The 23,709-nt window shown below is 43.6% G+C and overlaps 2 protein-coding genes across 7 annotated transcripts in view; both read right to left on the bottom strand.

Annotated features, from left to right (window-relative positions):
• anks1b (ankyrin repeat and sterile alpha motif domain containing 1B) overlaps nt 1-15,275 on the bottom strand; it is a 244,029-nt gene extending 228,754 nt beyond the window's left edge. For all 4 annotated transcript variants that reach the window (XM_069671528.1, XM_069671525.1, XM_069671527.1 and 1 more), the window contains exon 1: nt 14,634-15,275. In XM_069671528.1, coding sequence (XP_069527629.1) covers nt 14,634-14,764 — 131 coding nt within the window. In that variant the 5' untranslated portion in view covers nt 14,765-15,275. The remainder of the gene's footprint in view (nt 1-14,633) is intronic.
• A 4,501-nt stretch (nt 15,276-19,776) lies between these two features.
• The window catches only part of bltp3b (bridge-like lipid transfer protein family member 3B), a 31,937-nt gene continuing 28,004 nt past the window's right edge, over nt 19,777-23,709 (bottom strand). For all 3 annotated transcript variants that reach the window (XM_069671080.1, XM_069671081.1, XM_069671082.1), the window contains 4 exons: nt 23,379-23,638; nt 22,870-22,978; nt 22,540-22,697; nt 19,777-21,400 (listed from right to left, as the gene is read on the bottom strand). In XM_069671080.1, coding sequence (XP_069527181.1) covers nt 21,272-21,400; nt 22,540-22,697; nt 22,870-22,978; nt 23,379-23,638 — 656 coding nt within the window. In that variant the 3' untranslated portion in view covers nt 19,777-21,271. The remainder of the gene's footprint in view (nt 21,401-22,539; nt 22,698-22,869; nt 22,979-23,378; nt 23,639-23,709) is intronic.

Raw genomic sequence — 23,709 nt, 5'->3', positions numbered from 1 at the left:
TTTGCTGTACAGTTTGGGACAAAGAGTCGAAGGAATTGAGGGAAAAATAGAAAACAAAGACTTCCTGTTTTCTTTCTCTCAAAGCTTAGCGAGTCCAAAATATCTCACCACATGCGAGTCTAATCAGGACTAAGAAAGCTTTTTTGGATTCTGATTTGCCTTCCCATCAGTCAAAGTAATCTCGCACTTAAGCGTCATGCATAAAACAATCAGCAGGATAACTCACACACCCGGCCGCTCTCTCGGCCTCGCTGCTTTTCGGGGATAAGTGAATTCTGAATTTGGGAGTAGGGGGACGTAAAACGAACACTCTGTGGATGATATATCCTCTATTTTTCATTCAGCAGTTTGGGGGCAGATGAATTTTTGATATCTTTTTAAAAAAGCCCCATTCATCACGTAGATCACGCCGGCCAGCGGGGAAACGGGGGGATGAGGTTTTGGCGAGACGGACGTATAAAAGCGTCCGGTTATTGCGGCTCATTACAGAGAAGATAGAAAACGCTGGTGATGGAGTCAGAGGCGTACGGGAGGAGAGGGGTGAATTGAGGCGCTGGATGAGGCTCCATCTGCATCCAAGAGTACTTTAGGTCGAAGATATTGAACTTGAAAGTTTTCCCATCCAAAAACTAATATAAGTTTTTAAATTTACAGGTCAGGCCCTTCAATAAATGTTTCAAACGTCCTCCTGCACTCAGCTGTAATGGATGAAGGTGACGCCGTGTTACAGCAAGTTTAGTGAACTCTTGCTTGAACCCCAGAGTCTGCGACATGCTGGTACTTCTTACAACTGAAAAACTGTATCCCTCCCACATTCATAGTAATGTTGGTTTGTCAATCCAGACTAAAATATCTCAACAACTATTGGTCATCAACAACTGTCTGTGGTGTGTGCGTGGCGTGTGCGTGACGGCTGCAGGACGTGTGATTTCCATTTGAAATGCCTGAAACAGATACGTCTTCACAATGCTGGCGTGACACGTGCAACTCAAGCGCCGAAAATGTAGAAGAATAGGAGGCTCGCCTATTTTTCTCGGCCAAAATACATGGTGAAAATGAATTGTGATGAGTCCTATTGATCTCTGACAGCAATATTAACATCGCTTCCTGTAGTAAAAGTCACAGGCAGGGAGAGTAAAGTAGGTCCACAATTCCAGTATGCTTTTTCAAAGTAAAAGCCCGATCTGGAATTCTGACTCCCCTTGTTTGTACGCAATTCTTTTACTTTGAAGTGTTTTTTTTTTTTTCTTAATTTGGCTCTGAAAGTACCGTCACTCACTCACACACTGACCCATGTGTAGGGCCAACCCCGGCGGTCAACCAAAAACTACACAACTGTGAAACTGTCAAAATAAAATCTTATAATCACATTAATACAACCAACTCAGCTACATAATAATACATTGTTAACAATACACTGTATTATAGGGGTTTACTTGTACACAGAGTGACATAAAGATGTAGCACAAACACAGTTTCAGAGCAGCTGTAATGTGTGTTTAGCGCTTGTTAGCAAATGTTAGCACGCACACCAAGATGTAGAACATGGTAAACATGATTCCTCCTGAACATAACAATGTTAGCATTGACATTATGAACATGTTAGCATGCCGGTGTTAGATTTCAGCTCAAAGTACCGATGTGTCGTAGAACAGCTTCACGGGAATTTATAATGTATGAAAAAATGATGCTCTGGAAACAAAGAAGAGACTTGAACTGTAAATATGGAAGACAGAGTGACTGCTAGCTCACTAAATCATACATGTCCTGGCTGTGTTGTGTGGGTGGAAGTGGAGTATATATGTGTCTGAATATATTATATCCATATATCCTCGTGATGGTGCAGCCACACTCTGTAGCACATATCATTATTGACTGAGTACATCTCTTCTGCGTGTGAGAAAGAGACCGTGAGAGCGAAAAAAAACAACAACAAGAGGCAATCTGTCGGCATCAGCAAAGCCTGCTGGGAAATGCGTATCCCGTGGGAGGCTGTCAACTGGAGGTAATTCACTTCCTGGTTTGCTCTGCACGCGCTCTCTCGATGAGGAAGAGAGCGGGGGAATCAATCAGAGAGGAAATTAAAGAGGCGATCACATCCCGTCACATTCTAACTGTAACTCAGCCTTCAACTGCATTACTCACGCAGGTAGAGGCCATTGTTGTACACACCTGGTGACAAATCACGTAAGACACCTGTCTGAATTTGTGTTAAAAATTCATGTGGAGTATATTTGTGACAGGCTGGGGAGGTGTTAGTCGCACACCAATCTGAGGTGATTAGCTATGTATTATTTTGTGTGTGTGTGTGTGTGTGTGCGTCACAAAGAGACCGAGGGAGTGCTGTGTAATTGGGAAAACTCCGTATTTGCACAGACTAAAGATGAAAGTCTTCCTGCGGCATTTTCATCAATGAATGTGTCAGACTGCAGAGCAATATCGCTGGAATCGCTCTGCAGTCTCTCTCTCTCTCTCTCTCTGCCTCTCTCGCTCTGCATGACAGTCCACATGTATATTTCATGCGTGTGTGTTGCTGTGTGTACGCTCATACTGCTGGTGTGTATTTACGCTGCGTGTCCCTTTAATGTTTCTATATTCATTTGTCACGGCACGGGCTGCTTCAGAGGAGATACAGAGACAGTTGTAGAGATGAAGATGGACTGAGTGTATATGCTACACATGCAAAATTGAAGCCTCCAGGTCTGCAATTAATGAATATTTTTACTGTTCATCAATCTTTCAATAAATTTATACATTTATGAATGAATTGTTTGGTCTATAAGATGTCAGAAAATGGTTAAAAAAATACTCAGACTGATATAATTGACAAGTACCGTAATATTTGGCCAATGCGACCAATATAGCAGTATAAAATGCAGAGGGAGATTTGTTATTGTGTTACGGTATTATACCCAGACAATGGCGCTATGATCTAGCTAACGTTGTCGGTTGTTAAATGGTGACGTCACATCTCCGCATTCAACTGTTTCCAACGGGTCCAAGTGGCTACAACGTTTCCTATTTAAAATACGCTGCAGTGCTGTTTTGTTAAAACTACCTTGATTGTTGCTAACGCCCACGGACACGCAACCTCATGATAGCTGTTGCAGCCGCCACCCTCTCAACAATCAACGTTACCGTAAGCTGCCAGTTCCCGCTAGCTACAACACGGGTAGCTAGCAGGATTGCAAACTCGACATGGCGAAAACAGACTGTAATTTGTGTGTGTTTTGAATGTGTTTCAAATGAAAATAAATTGAAATAGTGTTGAAATAGGGCTGCACGGTGGTGCAGTGTTTAGCACTGGTTAGCACTGAGTTTGCATGTTCTCCTCGTGCATGCATGGGTTCCCTCCGGGGTCTCCGGCTTCTTCCCACAGTCCAAAGACATGCTTGTAAGGATAATTGGTGACTTTAAAATTGCCCATAGGTGTGGGTGTGAGTGCGAAAGGCTGTCTGTCTCTATGTGTCAGCCCTGTGATTGACTGGCAACCAGTCCAAGGTGTACCCCGCCCTTCGCCCAATGACAGCTGGGATAGGCTCCAGCCCCCAGCAACCCTGAACAGGATAAGCGGTATAGATAATGGATGGATAGTGTTGAAATAACTTTTTTTTTTTATAAATACATAGCTATAGAAAATGTTTTTCCCTCTGCTATACCACCGAAAACAAACTGCGTCTTATATTCAGATTCCGGTGCGACTTATATTCCAGATTTTACGGTAATTGATAAATCGTTGAAGCTCTCCCAAAAACTAAGCCAAACAAGGCCTAGTTTGAAAACAATAAAAATACACCAAGGCTGCATGAATGTGTATTATCACCACTACTATTATTAAAAGTAGTTAGCAGTTGTGTTGTAGTATTAGCCTGTTATTACCCTGTGAGTTTTACAGCCATAATAACAGGAATAAGAGTGTAACTTGGCGCTATAGGCCCAAAAAAGGCCTAACTCACATGCTGAATATTGGCACAACCTCCACTCTTATCAATTTAATGTAAAAAAGATTTCAGGATCCGACTTCTGAAGCCCATCACAGTCCAACCCCACAAAACTCACACTTTCATGCACAACTTCCCTCCAATGCCTCCCAGCGTAGCCCGTGCCCTAACCACATAATGACATTAGCATTTGGAGCCCTCTTCTCTCCACATCTTATCTACTTCAAAAGCAGCGCTTCATTAACTACTGCCATCTATCAGAGAGCAGGGAGCCTGCTGGAATGTGTGTGTGTGTGTCCACAACACTCACAGCGTTATGTGGGGTCACAGACTTGTAGATTAGTGTGACAGACTGGACGTCACACACCTCTCCCTCTCTTTCCTCAGCTGCACGCGTCTCCTCCTGTCAGTATCAACATGTTTTGGCCTCTTCCGGACCTAAAACCACTTCCACCCGAACAGGAAGTGAGAAAAATCTGCTTATGTTGGAGCTTATAAAGGGGAAGGTCATGAGAGAATTAAATTAGAAATTCCCAGCACCACTCTGCTGGTAATGGATTTAGCAACTTAATAGCATGAATTATGTCTTTCATTACGTATTTATGTAACAAGCTGCGACAGCGCTGACTGACACCCTACAAGATTACAACTTCAACTTCAAAATCCAGAGTGGAAATATTCCAGAAAGTTTGAATTAAAAGCCATATATATCCTTCATGTATATGTCCCTGTGAACTATATAATATCATGTATAAATTAAGTGTATAGTTTCAGCAGAATAACGGATCATAAATATACGGTTGACATAACATGAGACGTTATCTGAGTGCATCAAACTAAAAAAAACCTTGTTGGAATGTGTAGAACAATAAAACACAAGAAAGCTAACTAAATCAACCTTTTAAATGGTAAACTAAGTGTATGTATTCTCCTCAGTATAAATAAATATATAAATCGATTAGATATTTCAGTATTCTTTGGGAGGAACTAAACCAAACAACTCCTCAGGCAGCCAAAATGCCTCAACAAACAGCCAAAATCCAGCACATTGTGTTGCCGTGCTCATGCCAGGCTCCTAATTAAAAACATACCAAAACTCCAAGGGTCGACTCGGGACCATTGTTGGCCGTAATCCTGCTGCCAAATGCTGAATCTCTCAAGACTGGACTGCCAAAGCACAGCCAGATCTGGCAAACAAACTGTGTGCTGGGCAGTTGGACTCAACTTGCTTTGTTTTAGGGGAACAGTAGCGTCGAACTCTGAGACCATTGGTCATGTCGCTTAGCTTAATTACTTGATGACTAAGCAACCTTTGGTATTCCACACTCTACAGTTTAACTCACTTTCCTTCATATTTATTGTATTAACTGAACAATCGTGCAGAAGCTGGTTACGCACCGATAGCTTTCCTCCCTCTAGTCATATTTTTTCGAATGTACCCATACCATACACCAGGGGCCTTCAACAGGTAGCTAATAGGTTCACAGACTCAATCAAATACACAGATGTGCCACCCCCTCCAATACAAAATAATAGGACAGGCCTATTAGTTGTCAATAAAAAATGGTGATGCTCCTGGCAAGTTTGTCAACATCTAACCTTACCACTCACAGCAATCTTGCAGCAACCTCCATCGACAGGTTGGGTCAGTTATGCTGTATGCTAGTTGAGCTAAAATGAGGAGTTCGGTGCTATTAGCCTGTTTAGCCAGAGTTATGATGGACAATGAAGGTAGCCACGCCAAGAAAAAGCAAAAACATATCATTTCCACGGTGAGTTGGAAAGTTTTAACTCACTAATGTGAAGGACGAGTGTGTGTGCCTCATCTGTGGTACCAACGTTTCAGTGGACAAAAGAAACAACATGGGGCGCCACCAGCGTTTACAGCGATGTAGCTCTTGGCGAAGTAGCTCTCAGATGAAAAAAAGGTGGAGACCCCTGCCTTAGACTCTACACAGGAAGTGGACATAGCAATCGTGAACTTTGGGGAAATACCATTTTGAAGTTTAGCATGCTGGGTGTCGCCATCTTGTTTTTTTTAAACAGGAAGTGACCTTATTTGGAAGACACGATGGATACCCATTGCTAGGTCTCTATCCTAACTGAAAGGCCCTTGTAGTAGAGACAAACCAGCCGTCAATTCTTCCAAAATAAAAGCAAAATGTAGAAAATGAACATCATGCTTTGTCCAAGATGACTTGGAACTCTGGATTGAGATCAGAAAATCAGTAGGAAAATGTTCACCAAGGGAATAAATCGACTGAGAAGTAGGGTCATCTTCGGATCTGGTTTCATACAATCCGACTGCCTCTGCAACCAGTGGAGTCGCCCCCTGCTGGCAAGTAGAATGACTGCAAGTTTAAGGCCTTTCTGCATGAGCTACACTTGTAACACCAGTCAGTTCAAGCAGAAACAAGCAGCACAGGTTGAACTATTCACATCTACTTGTGTCCTTGTATTGACTTTAAATGTAATCACAGGGCTTCTAAAAATTGGCTTTGCACTATAAACTAACATTTTTTTTACATTCCACAATCACCACCTGGAGGTCACAGCTTTTATTCCCCTCTACATCACTCCCTTTCCTGACATGACCCTCCCAGCACTCATAAATCTCAGGTTCTAACAAGTTATAGGAGGGAAGCAGTTCCAAGAGGAGCTGCAGATTCCCTGAATTCCCCATTTGCCACCGTCAACCAACGCCGGTGTCGCACCGAGAGGCATGATGGGTAAAAGATGTTCCAGCATGTGATAACAGATGTAGTGCGGCGTGAGATGTGAGTGAGAGAGGGAGAGAAAGAGAGACAGAAGGGAGCAGTTTTTGATAAGGTAGGGGGCAGAGGGAGGAGAAAACGATAAAGAGCGACGGCAGGGAGGAAAAGAGAGGGAGGAGAGTGATTGTGGAGCGAGGCGAGTGATGGAGGAGACGCCAGAGAGAGGTACTGATGGAGAATCCAGGGTAGCAGATGGAGGGAGAGAGACGGAGGGCGAAAGAGGAAGAGATTTGAGACGAGAAACAAAGATTTAGATTGAGGGAGGAACAAAGACAGACGGAGGCTTAGAGAGCGAGTGTGTGTGTGTGTGTGCGCGCGAGTGTGGAGGTCTCAGTTTCTTGGCAGGATGCTGCAGCAGTTTGGCTCGGACCCTAATGGAGATGTAAGAAGGCTCTGAGTTTGATCACACACACACTAACACACACACACACTTTCACACCTTCATCCCCTCTCTCATCAGTCTGGCTCCAGACAAACTCAATGCACCGGCGCCGCTGTTGAACCCTGAACTAAAGTAGAAATGATGGCCCAAGATTCGGTGAATGACTCCTGCTGAACAGAGGGCATCTGTACAAAAAAAGAGGCCATGTTTCAGGACGTTTTAAGGGTTTATCCAGGAAGGAAAACACTCGAGATTAAGTGTTTTTTGTTGCAAAATCTGACGCAAAATTTGTCAGAAAGCAGCTTAATGTGGCTGATCTCTCTCCGTTTCTCTCCGCTCCCTCACTGTGTGTGCCCATTTCAAGTTTCCAGGGTGCGCTCCCGTTCTAACGCTATGTGAGAGCCGAAGCGTATTTAGTGACTAATTCTATCATGTTTCTTTATTTACGTCAAGAAGATCCACGATCGATTAACTAGCTGGACACGCTCCCACTGCGCTCTCTCTCCAATACCTGAAGCAGCGTCTCCACACAATCACATTAGCGCCTTTCTTTCAATTGTCAGTTACTTTTTCTAAACAAAACCAAAAAAAAAGCCAGAAAGTTCTAGAAAAAACGCCCATTTATCCTTCCAGAGCCAGGGCAGCTCGTCTCAGCAACAAGCGTCTCATCTGAGGGACGAGATAAAGATTATTTTATATTTTTGCCTTTAGAAAATGAGTAAACCAATTAATAGTTTGTGACAGAACTTGTGTCCAATGGTTAAACAGTAATAAGCTGTGTCCAAATCCAGGAGCTGCCGCCTTCGAAGGCCGTATTTGAAGGCCGATTGCATCATAGCGGCACGTCAGAGGCTGATCCAATTCGAAGGCTGCTTCAGATGCGGCCGACAAATGCGTCCTCCGCTTCCCGGGCCGCGAAGGATCCATCGGGTGCATCCTTCCTGGCCCAAGATGCATTGCACGCCGATACAAACGAGGTGGCGGCTGACAGAATAAACTTTTAAATGTAAACATTTTTGGTTTCAACTCAATTGAATAGCTGTTTAAAAAAACAAAAGGGCCCTTGAAACTAAGTATCTTTAAAATAATAGGTTAAGTAACATGACGATAGTTATGCTAGCTAGTTAGCCCGCTAGCTACCTGTTGCTAGGCAACAGGAGCGGCGTTTGGTGATGCAATAGTAAGGGCGGGAACAGCTGGTGATGCAAACAGGAAATCCTCCTTAGACCAGACCTTCTCATTTTAGTTTGGCTTTAACGGTCTGCACAGGCTGTGAATGGAGCATCCTCCATAGACCGCCTCCTTCGAAGGCTGCAGTGCCTGGATTGGGACACAGCTAATATGTATACCCCCTATATGAAAATCTGTCAACTGTAAATCCTATATGCAGAATAATTAGTCACAGTTGTTATAAGGTCGTGTGTGTGTACGTTTGTGACCTCATTCTCCACAGATGACCTTTGACCCCGATCAGGTGTCCTCCACCACATGTAGCTCTTTGATTCCCCCCATCAGCTCTCACCATTACTGCTCCCCAAACGAACTCACACACTCACACAAACACACACACACAACTGTGAATAATACTAGTCGTGGTTATGCAAGGACAGCAGTTATATCACACACTTTTGGACTCACAAAAGACGCCCGCACACACACACACACACAGACAAAGAGCGCTCCACACTTGGTTCATTAGTTGCTTGATTGTTTCCGGAAACTACTTGGGAAAAATAAACAAGAGTTTTGTGAGTTTCTTTCTGGCTCTTCATTCTTTTTGGACGACACTGAAACAACTCACTCAATTACACACACACACACACACACACACCATCTATACACTCCGAGCCCCATGCTGAGCCGCTTAGAGACTCCACCACAAACAGTCGACAACATCAGAAATGACACGGGGGGAAGATCGCCTCTGAGAATACCAATTAAAACACACAGCCTATACAAAAGTGTGTGCTTAAGTGTGTGTGTCTCCTCAGGGAGTAACTACACTCCACTTAAAGGCTGTTTGTTAGGGGAGGAGGAGGGAAGTAAACACACACACACACACACACACACACACACACATACACAGCCAAAAAACAAGAAGGGCTTCCCCCCCTGAACGTTACCGAGCGAGTGTGGGAGAGTGAGGAGGGCCGAGCGACCATCTGCTGTATCCTGACTCACTCTGTGTGTGTCTCAGCTTTCAGTCAGCATCGCTCCGTCACAGTCAGAACGCTGTCACACAACACACACATCCATCCTCATTATAGAGAATGCACGCAGGATATGATGAGTATGATCACAGACCGGCATCATATATTTATTGTCACAGTTAATATCGGATGATTAAAGTTCCCATGCTGCTAAGAGAATGAAAAGTCGCATGAGTATGTTAAGACTCGTATCTTTCATTTTGGTCATTTTTAAATAATTACAACTAACAATTAACAGTTTGGCAATCCAGCTGTGTTTTTAATCCTGCAAACTTTATATTAAAATTCATTATAAAAAAACAGTTGTTTTTATCATTAACGCTGTCCGTCTCCAAAACAGCAACAGTAAAAGGTTATCAATAATATAATTTTAAGATTTTGTGCAATTCCCGGAGTAACTTTCAGCCATCTTTGAGGAACATGCCTCCAGTATTTTGCAGCAATATGAGAGATACACTTGTGTTGGCAAAGCGGAAAGATGGGAATCATTTCCATGCACCGGATTTTTTGTAGAGATAGACCGATATAGTTTTTTCAGGGCCGATACCGATTATTAGTAGTCAAGGAGGCCGATAATGCCGATGCCGATATGCGTCAAAATGCCGAATTCGGCGCCGATAATCGGCCCCGGTCAATAATTGGTCTATCCCTAATTTTTTGTGCTAGATCAGTTTTTAAAACCTGATTGGAGTCGAGGGAAGGAAAAAAAAAAAAGCTACAGTATATAAAATTAGCGGTTAAATCAGTGGCACATGTACAGAAGCTACAGTCTTCGATGCGGCGGCCTCAGGTCCCTTTGCTGCATGTCACCCCCACTGTTTCCAACACTATTCACCATCCACCATCCTCTATCAATAAAGGCATAAAAAGCTCCCAAAAAATCATCTTTAAAAAAAAAAATAAAAAAAATAAAAAAAGGAAGAGAAGTCATGATAATGCTGCTGACCCCTCTGGCGATAAAATGAAACACAGTACGTACGATACATCACAGTAAATACATTTGGGATGCACTGATCTAATCCACCAGATTGGTATCAGCACCAGAGGGGACCTGATTAAGCAGATCAGTATCAGCCCTCTGCTCCTCAATGTCATTACAGAATTCAGCTGTAAGTACATTCAGTAACAGCACGTCATGTCGAACAGAGGCGACTTGACACCCTCTGCAAACATGTCGCGTTATCTGCTGGTGCAGAGAAAAGGGTGCAACCATCTTAACAGTACAGCAGCAATAAAATGAAACGATGCATTAGAGTTATGGGTGCTTAATTATAGCTATATATTCTTGTTAAGCCATATTAAGTATATTTACATAACAATAATTAATGCACAAATATACTAATTCATACTTCAATTTGCAGACTACTTTTTTTGCAGCTTGCTCCCCCTTTGGAATGAAATACACTCAAAACACAGCCTGTGTTTGCAATGCATTCTGGTCTATTAAGGCTACTGTTTATGAAGATATATCTCTTGCTGTTCTGAGATGATGTCATTGCAGGATGAAGCCTCTGGGAATGCGCCTTTCCTCTCTGCAAACATCAAGTTACATGTACGTTTAAAGGAAAATTCTTTTAAACAGTTATAGTTGTTACATCTACACGTGTGCAAAAGAAATATAGGCCACAAAGAAACAAAACTAAAAGCATTTTAGGAGGTTAAAAACTTGCCTCTCTCTCCGAACACACAGTGACCATGCACAGAGCGGGTCATCTCCGCCAGAATATGACCCACTAATCTGCAATGAGATCATCCGGTATTGATTTTCCACTGTGCACGTGCATGTGCGAAACGCTCCCCCACCACCACAAAACTGCAGCCAGGGGATCGTCTTTTCTACATCCTGTGCTTATGCCTGAGTGTGTGTGTGTGTGTACAGTAGGTGTGTGTGTGTGTGTGTGTTCTGTCCCACTTGGCCTTTTAGCGCGATTCTTTCAGCGAAAAAGACAGACCTCATGACTTAGGAATGCCGTGAATGGCTCAGAGGCCTTAAGATGGGAAAGTATGCATTGATTCCCGGAGATCATTCCCGCAACATTAGCGTGCGTACACTCCTCCGCTGTGACCCACGCTGTTGACTCACTCGTCTGCTGCGGTACAAATATCGCTCTATCAGGAGGTGTGTCACACAACTGGTCACTAACACACACATGTACAGACAGCGTTTTACACACATCCCCTCATAAGACAGTGCCTATAAAAGCCAAGTGTGTAAAACAGTAGACAGTTTTTCCACCCATAATGCATCTGTGTGGCCTCAAATGCACTCTTAATGTCACCCTGGTTTTGCCTCTCTTCTCATTTCTTTCAGTATTTTCTCTTGGTTGTGTCATTGTTTAATCCCCTCCATGAGCTTCGAGTTAATCCAGTGTTCTGTAAATAATCCCTGTCCTTCAATAAATTCAATTAAATCCTAATTTAAAAAAAGCAAACACGCTACGCTGCAAACTGTGTTTACAGCTTTAGGATGTGAGGATGAGATACGTACAGTGGGTGTGTACATACGGTGCCTTTGATCAGCGCAAATTCATAGTGTGAAGGACGGACAACAAAAAAGTCCGGACCACCAACAGATTCTAAACAAGTCTTGAGTATGTTGTGCGTTGACACAGAGAAATTACAAAATTTAGACCGTGAGATGTAGAGAAAAAGCACGAAAATGTTCCAGTAAGTGTTTAAAACTACTCTCTTTGAGCCTGCTTACACAATAGAGGGTTAAAAAAAGCAGATGGTGAAAAGTAATGATATTAAAGAATACTGAGAGTCTACAGCTCCGCTCCGAGGCTTGACAACACAGCAGGGCTACATGCTAATATGTCGATGATTATCGCATCTTAGTTTAGCTAGTAGTGTGCGCGCCCCCTGCTGACTGGCTGCAGTATAGGTTACAAAGCCCGCCTCCTGTGTTCAGGATAAATGTGTTCATTTTTCTGACAAGTTTATTTTTAATGAGTTATTTGACGCTGTAAAAAGGATGATTGACAGCTCTGTTGACAAATCCGGCTCCTGTGCCAGATTAGCAGAGTAGAGGAGGAACGGCGAGAGGAGACGTGACTAAAACAATCACTACAGTCATTGAACGTTACATATCTGTGGACGTTTGCTTCAGACCAACACAGAGAAGCTGTTCTGCTGTAAACACACCGATATGCAGGATCTTTGCTGTTTTTTTTAGGTAAGTTAAGTGTGTGTTTTGATTAGCGGAAGCTCTGGCTCCAAATGACGTCACCATCGCAAGAAGGTAGCGCCCGTCACGGGAGAGCAGATGGAGACGTGTCGTCCATATCCGGTCATTGCTGTAGCTGTACATGTGTTGATTTTTAAACTGAGGCAATAGACAAAATGTAAGAGGACCACCAAAAAAGTTTTGGATTAATCCTCTGGGAAGCAGAGATGTTTGTATCAAATGTTACGTCAACCCACATGTTGACTTTAAAATTATCACTTGGCAAAGAAAAGTTCAACCTTGTGGTGGCACGAGGGTACAAGTCAGGGCGTCTGAAAAATGGGTGTGATTCTGGGTGTGATTCTGAATGTCTTTCTCACAGATATAAGACCAAAGTGGTGGACCAAGCAGCTCTGCCATCCCGACAGCTGCTAGCCTGGCTAATAGAAATCATTGATAGCATGACAAGAAGCATATAATACTATACAGTTTTTACTTAATATGGATTTGGGACACCACTTTCATGTGGCGCACCTACTTCTCTTTTCATTACAAAACATTATGTGGGAAACAACAAATAGAGCATGCAAGCGACTTCAATAATTCCTACCCCTCTCAACAATTTATAACCTCAGAGAGGAAATAATGTGCAGAAAATAAGGAAGAGAAAAACACGAACGTACCCAACGACAGAATACTTCACACACAAATTATATGTGGCATGAGCTGTGGTGACAAAGGCAGCAACACACTCTCGACCACTTGTTGACACCATATGTGGGTTAAACTTTCCTCTTTTCTATTGGCTGCAGATATGATCAACTGTGGTAATGTGAGAAAATTGTACTTTTTTCTTCCTCCCAGAACTGCTCACACTTTCCTGTAACTTCCTCTGATCGGCCCTGAAACAGAACTTCATTAGCCCTCCTGGCTTAGTGTAAGAGTGGTAGGCATCCACCCTGCCGGCGTGTGACCTCAGCCCGGTCGTGACTTTGCTCGAGGGCCCCAAGGCGGTTACTCCACCCTGATGCCTCCAGCCTTTGATCTCCTAATCACCTGGCTCTGCCTCGGCCTCAGCAGAGAGAGGGTGAGGCTGCAGGGGCGGGAGGAGGGGGACAATAATAACCTCTGCAGTTGTTCTGGCGGGGCCGGATTGAAGCCTTTGTGGTTTGGAGAGAAAAGGAAGCTACGGGAAGGTGTCTGAGCATTCCCTCACTTTACTGTTCTTGAGAAGAAACCAGAGGCTGTGATTCAGGTTGTTTCAAAAATCAAAAAAGCTGCCAATTTTTTGCCAAACGCACATCAGCTTTCCAGGAAATCCATGTTTGTTTATTGTTCGTCTTCTGGAAACATGAATGGAGAGCTGGTCTGCTGCCAATTGGGCATCCTGCACATCAGGCCTTCCCAGCATCACATGGACAGACACAGTGATACACAAACCTCACAGCAATGTCCCTACAGGATCAATATAGTGATACTTCTCAACAAGAGGCCGGCACAGTGACTATAAATACAAAAAGACAAGTGGTTTTTGTGTCGCTTGCACAAAAAGATCTGCACAAAACAAGCCATTCCGGGACAGTTACAAATGCATCCATCATTCCAGCTTCACACTCCTTATTCCTAACATTCAAGAAATCAGCATTTTGACAGCTGTCAGAGCCGTGAATCTGAAGGTACTGTCTGTTCTTTTTGTGCTCGGTGAGCCAACCAACACTGGCACCCAGAGAGGACAGCCAGGGGATGACTAAACCAAAGATCAGACACATTCTGATCAATTCTGTCACACATACACTATGTTTCTTATGCATATGAGGCCTGCAGCTATTCTAGTGTGCCCTCACACAACTCTCTTGAGTTTGCACAACACACCTCCTTTCCCTTTCCTCTTCTGTGTAATGCAGCATGTTGCAAGCCTGCACAAAGCTCCGAAATATCTTATTTTGAAAGGTCTACTGTATTATTGTGCACTCTATAGTGCAGGTGGGAGGAGTGAACAAGAGGCTGGAGTAATGTTTCCGTGGCTCATTTCTAGTGCACTGACCTATGATGAGGCTAAATTATGCCTAATTTTGCAGCATGGGAACCCCCGCAGGAGCTTTCCCAGGGGCTCCCCGTGCACATAGCGGTCATGGGAAGGAGATGAGAGTGGTTTCTTACCTCAGGAGGTTGGGCAGAGGGATGGAGCCGGAGCCTGACCCCAGTATCCCCTTCTTCCCACTCAACAATTTCTCCACCAGGGCCACGTTCCCGGTCCGGGCGGCTTCCAGCAGCTCCTGCTCCTTCCCCATCCCGGACACAAGTTTGCAACGACGGGGCGATAAAAATCCAACAAATCTCCCATAAATCCTCCTCCCCTGCGACCTCCTTCCTTCACTCTGTACTGTGGGAAATCATCTGAAAGGGTTCCATTCACTGCATGCTGCTGCTGGACGGAGTAATAGGTGTTATTGATGCTGCAGTCAGTGCAGGTTTGACGTGCACTGCTCCCCTGGCGCCTTATAACCTCGGTACATTCACACGTACGGCTCCGTAATCTCCTCCCGGGTGAGCCCGCTGACGTGCTCTGCTCCCCGGTGTAACCTCAGCGCAAACAAGCGCAGCAGGGGGAACCAGGAGGGTCCAGAGCGTATCCCTCAACGTAACTGTGAAGTAAAGAGTAACACTGTTTTAAAAAAAGAAAAATACAAACTCCTTCTCTGACAGAACAAAGACTAAAACTGGTCTGAAGCTCCAGCTGTTAACAGGCGGGAGGTGGAACCCTGTTTGCCTCCACAAGAAGCTCTCCAGTCCTGCTGTACTCGCCACCTCTCTACCCTGAACCTACCGCACTGGCCGGTGTCTATCTGTGCCGTTTGAGACACGTTGTCGAGGTAACCGGGATCAAGGCAAGAACTTCCTGTTACAGCTTTCAAAATAAAACCCTCGCCGATCTGTTGCAAGTTACGATTAAAACTAACTCTAAAAAACCAACACGAACACACATGACAACACATGAAAAATGTAAGAATATGCCGGACCAACATTTATAGGCCCCTTCGTATGTCTCTTAATATTACCTTTATTTTTCCTTTTATGTCTTTTCCGAACATTTTCTTCTGTCCTTTAGTTAATTGAATTAACTGCCTAGTTTATACCTGCCAAATACCTACGCCCGGCTTAATAGCAAGATAGCTTACTAAGCTACTTAACTATCAAGATAGCTTTGTAGCTGTCTTATTAAAGATAGGTAAGGTAAAAAACTGACAAAACTAATAATATTACCACTTTTACAAACAAAACAGTTTTTTTATAGGCTATAGCTATGTAGAAGTACTTTTTTTGATACTCTGCAAAGTTGCATGCCAGGTTAGCAGGCATATATACTACTAGCAAACTTGCTAGCCAAATTAGATATAGCCAAATTAGATATATATATATAGATAGATAGATAGATAGATAGATAGATATATAGACTGAAATGCTAACTGGTCTCAGACTTGCTTTGAATTGTTTTGATTAAAAAGCACAAAATATTTAGGAAATGTGTATTATGTAAGCACATATCCTGACACAGGGAAGCCTTCAAGATAAGGTCAGGACCCACTTGAAGGCCCTTGTAATGCTGGTGCTTTAGTTGTGCAGTTGACCAAAAAACGTTGTATTTATCTGACATTGTCCAGTGTTCACAGGGTTAATTGGTAAACCTAAATTAATATATATTAAGTGCCAAAATACACGATATATAGTTTAGGCTTCTGTTCCCGCGTGCAAATCTATACTTTTATTTTGAAAGCAAATCCGCACAACTTCCTCTGTTATTCTGTCGAACTCTATTTACAGACTTACTGTACAGTCTGGGCGTGGATGACGATGCTACAACACCACCAGGAGTCGATGCCTTTGTTTGTTTCTTTAAAAAGTCCCACTCGGATCCACCAGCTGCGCCCGTTGATGCCAAAATCCGACCGTTAACTTGTACTATGAAACCCGCACATGCGCATTTCGCCGTCCACGCTGGCTGTGTAGTCTCTTCACCTTGCTGAAGCTGAATGAATTTGGAACCAGGTGGGGTCTTAAAATAGCCCCTCCTGTCGTGTCAGAGCAGGGTTTGTATGAGTGGAAAACGAAGATGATTTTTTAAAGTGATTTAATCTTCACGCTGACAGCCTGGGAAACTGACACACCCCCTCCCCTTCACCCTGCTACCGGTGCATGCTGGGACCTGCCTGATGGCTTCACTCTGCTGCTTAATTGGAATTTGGAGGGATGTGCTGCCTTCACGGGCTCCACCTTCAGCTGCTATGTCTGACTTCTGAGCTCGTAAAAGTAGCTGTTACGGATTCCAGTGATTTTTGGGCTGATAGGGAACAGTCATTTTGATTTATCTGCTGATTTTACTCTTTAATATACTTTTCGTGTAGTCAAGAGAGCCAATTCTGAAATATTAAACTCTTTCTTTGTCTAACCCCCCATAAAAAACACAAAGACATTACAAATTACAAAACTATCCACCAAAGATAAGCTGGAACCAGATATATTTTGACATTTTATATAGAAATGTATAACCAATTATCAAAAGAGGGATAATTTTAAACAAACAATTTATATGTTAAATAATTTTGCAGTAAATGGAATTTATCATTTTAACTGTAAAATCCCAAAACTTTGTAAAAATGTACATCAAGACACTGTGCTTCAACGGCCTGTTTTACAGAGGACATTTAAACATGTCACAGTAGTAAGAGCACAGGTGTTAATGATTGAATTAATGATGGCTGAATTCCATTTAGCTGCTTCGGTTTCAGGGTCAAATGTTTGCATAATCGTAGCGGACAAAAACACATTTATTCACATTCATTTTGCAGATTTGCTGATAAAACATTTGCAGGTAAAAACTTGATAACTAGAAATTTGGCTTCTGTCATGGTTTACTTGAACCCTGTAATTGAACAGAGACATCGTTTATGTTATCAGCAACACCTGTGCTTTTCCTATTAGGACACGTTAAAATGTCTGCTGTGAAAAAGGCCTGTGAAGCAGCTAAATGGGATTCAGCCGTCATTAACTTTTATTACAGCAGTATTACAGGATCACTACATTTCAGCAGAGCTCCAGCAGAGAAATAAAACAGGCAGTTTGAGTCCCGCTGGGTGTTGGACGCAGATTCTGGACTCTCTGCTGAGCCAAGGCACAACCTGATGCCTCTCTGTGTCATCATATTTTCCCACAATCCAGCCGCACACACACAAATATACACACACAGTATATAAATGAACATGTACATGCTTTGCTAACATAAACAGACGTGCGCTGTGACTTTGCCATCACCACTGATACATTAAGCTGCAGTATGTAAACAGAATTTCATGTCCACAGCACCAGAGCACAAATTTTCACTCTCTCACACACACACAGTCGAACACTTAATGCCCTTCTATGACTCACTGCACTGCTCCGACCATAAAATGTCATGACCATTTATGTGCACAAAGTCTAAACAGGCTCCTGCTGAAGTTCACTGCACCTCATTTGAGGCTGCACTCACATTTTAAACAGATTCTTGTCTCCACTTATCACAGACAAACGTTAACACTGTTTCTGATCGAGTAAAAATGAACTTTATTGATCCCAAAGGAAAGTTCGTTCGTTTGTTACTTTATTGATTCTGGGGGCAAGTTCGCTCATTTGATACTTTTTTGATCCCGGGGAAACGTTTGTTTGTTTGATACTTTTTTGATCCCAGGGGTATATTTGTCGGTTGTTTGTTCGTCGGTTCGTTTGATCCCAGGGAACGTTCGTTCGATACTCTATTGATCCCAGGGGAACATTCATCAGTTCGCTTGATCCCGGGGAAACGTTCGTCCATTCATTTGATCCCGGGGAAACGTTCTCGGGGGAACTTCGTCCACTCATTTGATCCCGGGGAAACATTCTCGGGGGAACTTCGTCCATTCATTTGATCCTGGGGGAACGTTCGTCCGTCCGTTTGATTCTGGGGATTCGTTCGTTCGTTCGTTCGTTCGATACTTTACTGAACCCAGGGGAACGTTCTTGGGGGAACGTTCGTCCGTCTGTTTGATCCCAGGGGAACGTTTATTTGGGGAACATTCGTCTGTCTGTTTGATATCGGGGGAACGTTTGTCTGGGGGAACGTTCGTCTGTCTGTTTGATCCCAGGGGTACATTCGTTCGTCCGTTTGGGGGAACGTTCTCGGGGGGTAATGTTTGGGGGAACGTTCTCTTGGGAACATTCGCCCATCCGTTTGATCCTGGGGGAACGTTGCTTCCGTTCATTCATTCGATACTTTATTGATCCCGGGGGAAAGTTTTTCCGTCCATCTTATCCTGGGGGAACGTTCATCCGTCCATTCGTTCATTTGTTCGTTCGATACTTTATTGATCCTGGGGGTACGTAATTCCATCCATTTGATTCCGGGGAAACATTCTCAGGGGAACGTTCGTCCGTAAGTTTGAAGAGTTATCCTGTCCATAGGGTCATCAAATCCTTCACAGGTTGTTATTCTCCCGTCGATCAGCTACCCAAAGTCAAACAGTGGACAACAGTCGATCCCGGGGGAATGTTCCTTAGTTCGTTCCTTCGTTCAATTCTACATTTGTATGTAGAATCTGTAAATAGAGATTAGGTTAATCCATAATTTTATGTTATGGTTATGGAAGACAGACTAAAGACTTATCCTGTCCATAGGGACATCAAATCAGTCACAGGTTGTTATTCTCCCGTCGATCAGTTACCCAAAGTCAAACAGTGGACAACAGAATGTGACGGTACCCGAAAAAGCAAGAACTTGCCTTCCAGATAAGGTCAGGACCACTATGAGGCCCTTGTAATGCTGTAAAATTTTGCTTTAGTCCAGTGCTCACAGGGTAAATGGGTAAACTGAAATTAAGTGGCAAAATATATATGATTTAGGTTTCTGTTACCTTTTGACCAAATCTAAACTTGTATTTTGAAAGCAAATCCGCACATCTTCCTGTTATTCTGTCTAACTCTATTTACAGACTTACTGTACAGTCTGGGCGAGGATGACGATGCTACAACACCATCAGGAGTCGATGCCTTTGTTTGTTTAAAAAGTCCCACTTGAACCCACCATCTGCGCCATTATCTTTGCATACATTTGCTGCTCTGTTGTTAGTAGTTTCATGACGGTCACTTTTATTTCATCATGTTAATCGCTCAATTTGAAAATTATCTCAAGAAAGGAAGTATTTGCCGATTCCTCTTTTACTATGAGGGAGTTTTGATTTCTGATAACGAGGAACATTTTGGAGTCAGAACAAAAGAGTGCAAAAATGAAACCTTGTAAATTGGATACCCTTTTTATTTTCATCAGTATTTCAGCAGCTTTGACAGACAAAATACAACTTATTACTTATTGTGTCATTTTCTTCCTCCACATGATTTCAGAGGGCGAAGCTCCCCAGAGAGGAGATAAGGAGGGCTGTGATGAATGGATGAAAACATATGGGGGAAAAAAACATCTTTCTTTTCACATACAATCTTGTGACAAAGTCTCGGTGTGACTACTTCTGTTTCATGTCTTTGACAGGAAGCAGAACAACTTTTGCTTTCAGATGGGAACTGAAATGAATTGGGCCGAGCTGAAGTACAGTTTGCATATGACGGACGAACTGAATCCACTGTGAGCTGTTGAGAACTGTCCTTTTGTTGTCTTTGTGCTGTTAGAAAAGTCAGTCGGTTTTAGTCAATGAAACAGCAGCAGGTATGGTCAACGCTTGTACACATGGCAGATTAGAAATTAACACAAACACACACATTTATGTCAGGCAGCTTCAACGTGCCGTTATGCTCCTCCCCCACTCGTCGGCTCGACTCTTGCTCTCTCACAGTTCTGGTTGTATTTACAGTGCCTCCGTTTTAAAAGTGCTGCACATGTTTAGTAGCTATTTACACATAGAAAAATAGGAGGGGGGGGGGGGTTACAGACATTATTGTGGGGCATTTTGCTGACAAAGCCGTGAAACTGACTTCATCTTCTACCTTCGTAATGAAATGCTTGTTCTGGCTGCGACAAACACACACACACACACACACATTCAACTGAAACACTGCAGAGCCATTCAAAGTTTCTGAAGAAAATAGTCACATTCTTATACAATATACACTGTACACACTCAGAGGGCGAGGGAGAGCAGGATCGTCTCGCCCCCTCTGAATATGAAAGCACTAAAATTACAATTAGCGCAGTGCAAAATAAGTTTAGTTTTGAGACATTCCTCTGAAGATACGACATTCATTATTTCATACCTACGGGACTGAATGAACATCTAACATTTGAGATTTCTTCTTCTGTTATTACTTACACAACAGGAATAGTGTGGGAAGGGTTTTCTGTAGGCACGACCATGGATATAGATCCTCTTTCTCACACACACACACACACACACACACACACGTAGGCCCACTAAATGTCATCTCTCCCTTTTTTTTAAACTCGCTCCGAATGTGTGGAGCCTCCACAGTCCAAAGAGGAGCACATAAACAGACGACAAGCGGTAAAAACGTGTGTTTTTGAGTCTTCACGCCGACTCTGCATTGCTTTATGAAGGAATTATTTTGAAGTCTAAAGTCTCATGAAGGCTCACTCAACAAATAAGCGCGTTATGGGAGCCGTTTAAGACAAAGAGAATCCCCCCCCTTTTTCTTTGCTTGTTGATGTTGCCTTCATTAAGCTGCTGACTCTCGGCCCTTGAGTCCATATGACTGCATACCGGTGAAGGCTGAATGACAGACAGGCTGGCTGGTTGGGTGTGACGAGAGAGAGACAGCCAGGTCTAGCTGGTGTTGACTTTGAGGTTCTTCATACGGTGCAGCAGCGAGTCCTTCTCCATCTGAGCCTCAGCCAGCGCCATCTTAGCACGGGACAGCTCCACTTTCAGACATTCGTTTTCCTCCATCAGCATCTGTGAACAAACAGAGACGATCAGTGTCTTTGGTGGCTTTAAAAACTGAAATGGAATAAAAGATGTTTGATGAGAAAATGGTTCAAGGATGGAGTCTGCTCGGTTGTCATGGAGACGCAGTAAACTCTTAGAAGACCTTTTTTGTACGTCTTCAACTTTCCTCAAGATCAATTAAATCTCGATTAAAAAAACAGTTGTTATATTAAAACAATTTAAAAAACAATTTTTATTATGCTAATTTCAAGCTTCATATTTCACTCTGTGATACATGTGGAGTAGCTTAGCATAATTTGAGCAGAGCCGTTGAGCAGAGCTTTTCAGAGGCAGACTGAGCTGCTGGGTGGGCGTGTCCTTGAACTGTGCCAGGGGTAGGAAGTTCTGCTGTGTCTCGGGCAGATGCCCAAATAAAGAGTTCCTCCACTTTGTGACATCACAAAGTGAAGTCTGCCTGAAACCTGGCCTGATACTTTTTTAGCTGGGGATTACTCCAACATACTTTTACCTACAGATTTGAAACTTCACCCACGTTTAGTCTGGACATCCAACATTGTAACATTATGTCTTAATATGTGAAATACCTCCTCTTTAAACTAACATTGAGCTGTGAGCGGTGTGTGTTCATTTCACAAAACAAGAAGTGGGCTGAACTGGGCAGATAAAGCTGCCACTACAGTGTTTAATTAATCCCTCAAGGTGTTATCAACCATTTCTGCACACGTCTAAATATTAAAGGCAATGACAAAACAACCTGTTGTTGTTTAGATCAGAGGACTTGTTGGTCTCAAATTGGGTGTTTTGTAACTACTCAGGGTCCCATTTGAAATTTGTAATACTTGTATTCTGCATAAATGGATAAATCACTCCCACTGTAAAAGAATTGGAAGCCAAGCAGAGACCTGGAATAGCTTGAAAAGCAAAATTTGGCACCACATCCAGGACAATTTGTAAGAAAAAAAAAGCCTTTCTTGTTCAGTGGTTTTTGTTTGTAGGAGGGAAACACCAGAAGAAAGAGAAAAAACATGCGTGGCTGCTTGTAATCCTTCGCCTTTAAGATTGTCTGTAGTTGTTGCGGTTGGCATTTTGCGCCTGCATACTTCTCCTCCCCTAAACCTACACAGAACACTTTCAGTGCGTCTCACCCTTTCTTTGCTGGATGGAGGGGGGCTGGTGGGCGGGGCTTGTGTCTGTGTAGCCTTGGGTACGCTGCACACGGCGCCCACAGCCTCAGGGACGGGACTCAGAGCGCTGTCAATCAACACGCCATCTTTCCTGGATTTGTTCTCCGCGGCGTTGTCCACTGCGAGGAGGAAAAAAAGGAAAAAAGCAGAGGTTGATTTGGAGGTGTGGATGCACTGAGCGTGGACGTAAAAGCATTTAATAGGACACGTTATGTAACTGCAGTGAATCAGCGCTGAAGTGGAGGTGGAGATATCTGGCACATGAAAACGCTTGTGTGTGTTTTTTGTCACCTCCTATAGAGAAGGAGCCGTCGTCTCCTCTGTGGATGATGAGGCTGTCCACGTGCAGCGTGATGGGCGACGGCTCCGAGTCGGACAGGTTTTCGCGGGGGCCGTCGTCCTGCAGGAGAGACGGCAGATGTTGAGTGTGGAAAGTTTTAAATATGTGCGGTGTGAGAAAGAGAAATTATCCACATGCAGGTTTCCACATCAGCTCCACAGCAAAGCTACTCACGTGTGAAGGAACTCAAGAGAGAGGCAGAAAGGCCTTTCTGTGTCATTAAATATTCAGTTCAAATCCAAATTCCAATTAGGCCGTGGTTCAAAATATTTAACTTGGTTGTAGAAGCTGCTGCTCTGTTTGGCAGTGACTTATGGGGTCTATTACTGCAACACGGCTGGAAAAACTAGGACAAATATCCTGCTGGATTAATGCAGGTAAACATTTCTGCTCGAATAGCCTCGGGGTAAAACAAAACTATAAATTTAAGGAAGTGAAATAACGCCTTAAACATCAGCACCTTTAAGTTGATGTGCGTGTCCCTGACGCTGATCTCCATGGGCAGCACCTGCGGCGCGGAGTCGTCCTCCAGGAAGTGGGCCAGGTTGCGCATCGTGGACATCAAGAAGTTCGCCTGGTATCCGTGGAGACGCAGCTGCAGGAAGCCGTTGCGCTCGGCCAGCGGGGAGTGAGCGGCGGCGCAGGGCCCGCTCTCCAGGCGGGCCCGCACCTCTGGACCGTGGAGGCCCCTCATGGACGCGGAGCTCAGCTCGCCTCCAGCTGCGAGGGAGGAGAGGAGGGCGGCAGTTAGCGTTAGCTTTAGCTTCTGGTCTGAGCATGTGGAGATGATT

This window comes from Semicossyphus pulcher, unplaced genomic scaffold (genome assembly GCF_022749685.1).
Source record: "Semicossyphus pulcher isolate SPU_LCO1_2020_fin unplaced genomic scaffold, fSemPul1.0.p SCAF_20, whole genome shotgun sequence".
NCBI lineage: Eukaryota > Metazoa > Chordata > Actinopteri > Labriformes > Labridae > Semicossyphus > Semicossyphus pulcher.
The sequence above is the reverse complement of the archived record's forward strand: the minus strand, read 5'-3'. Positions and strand labels throughout refer to the sequence as shown.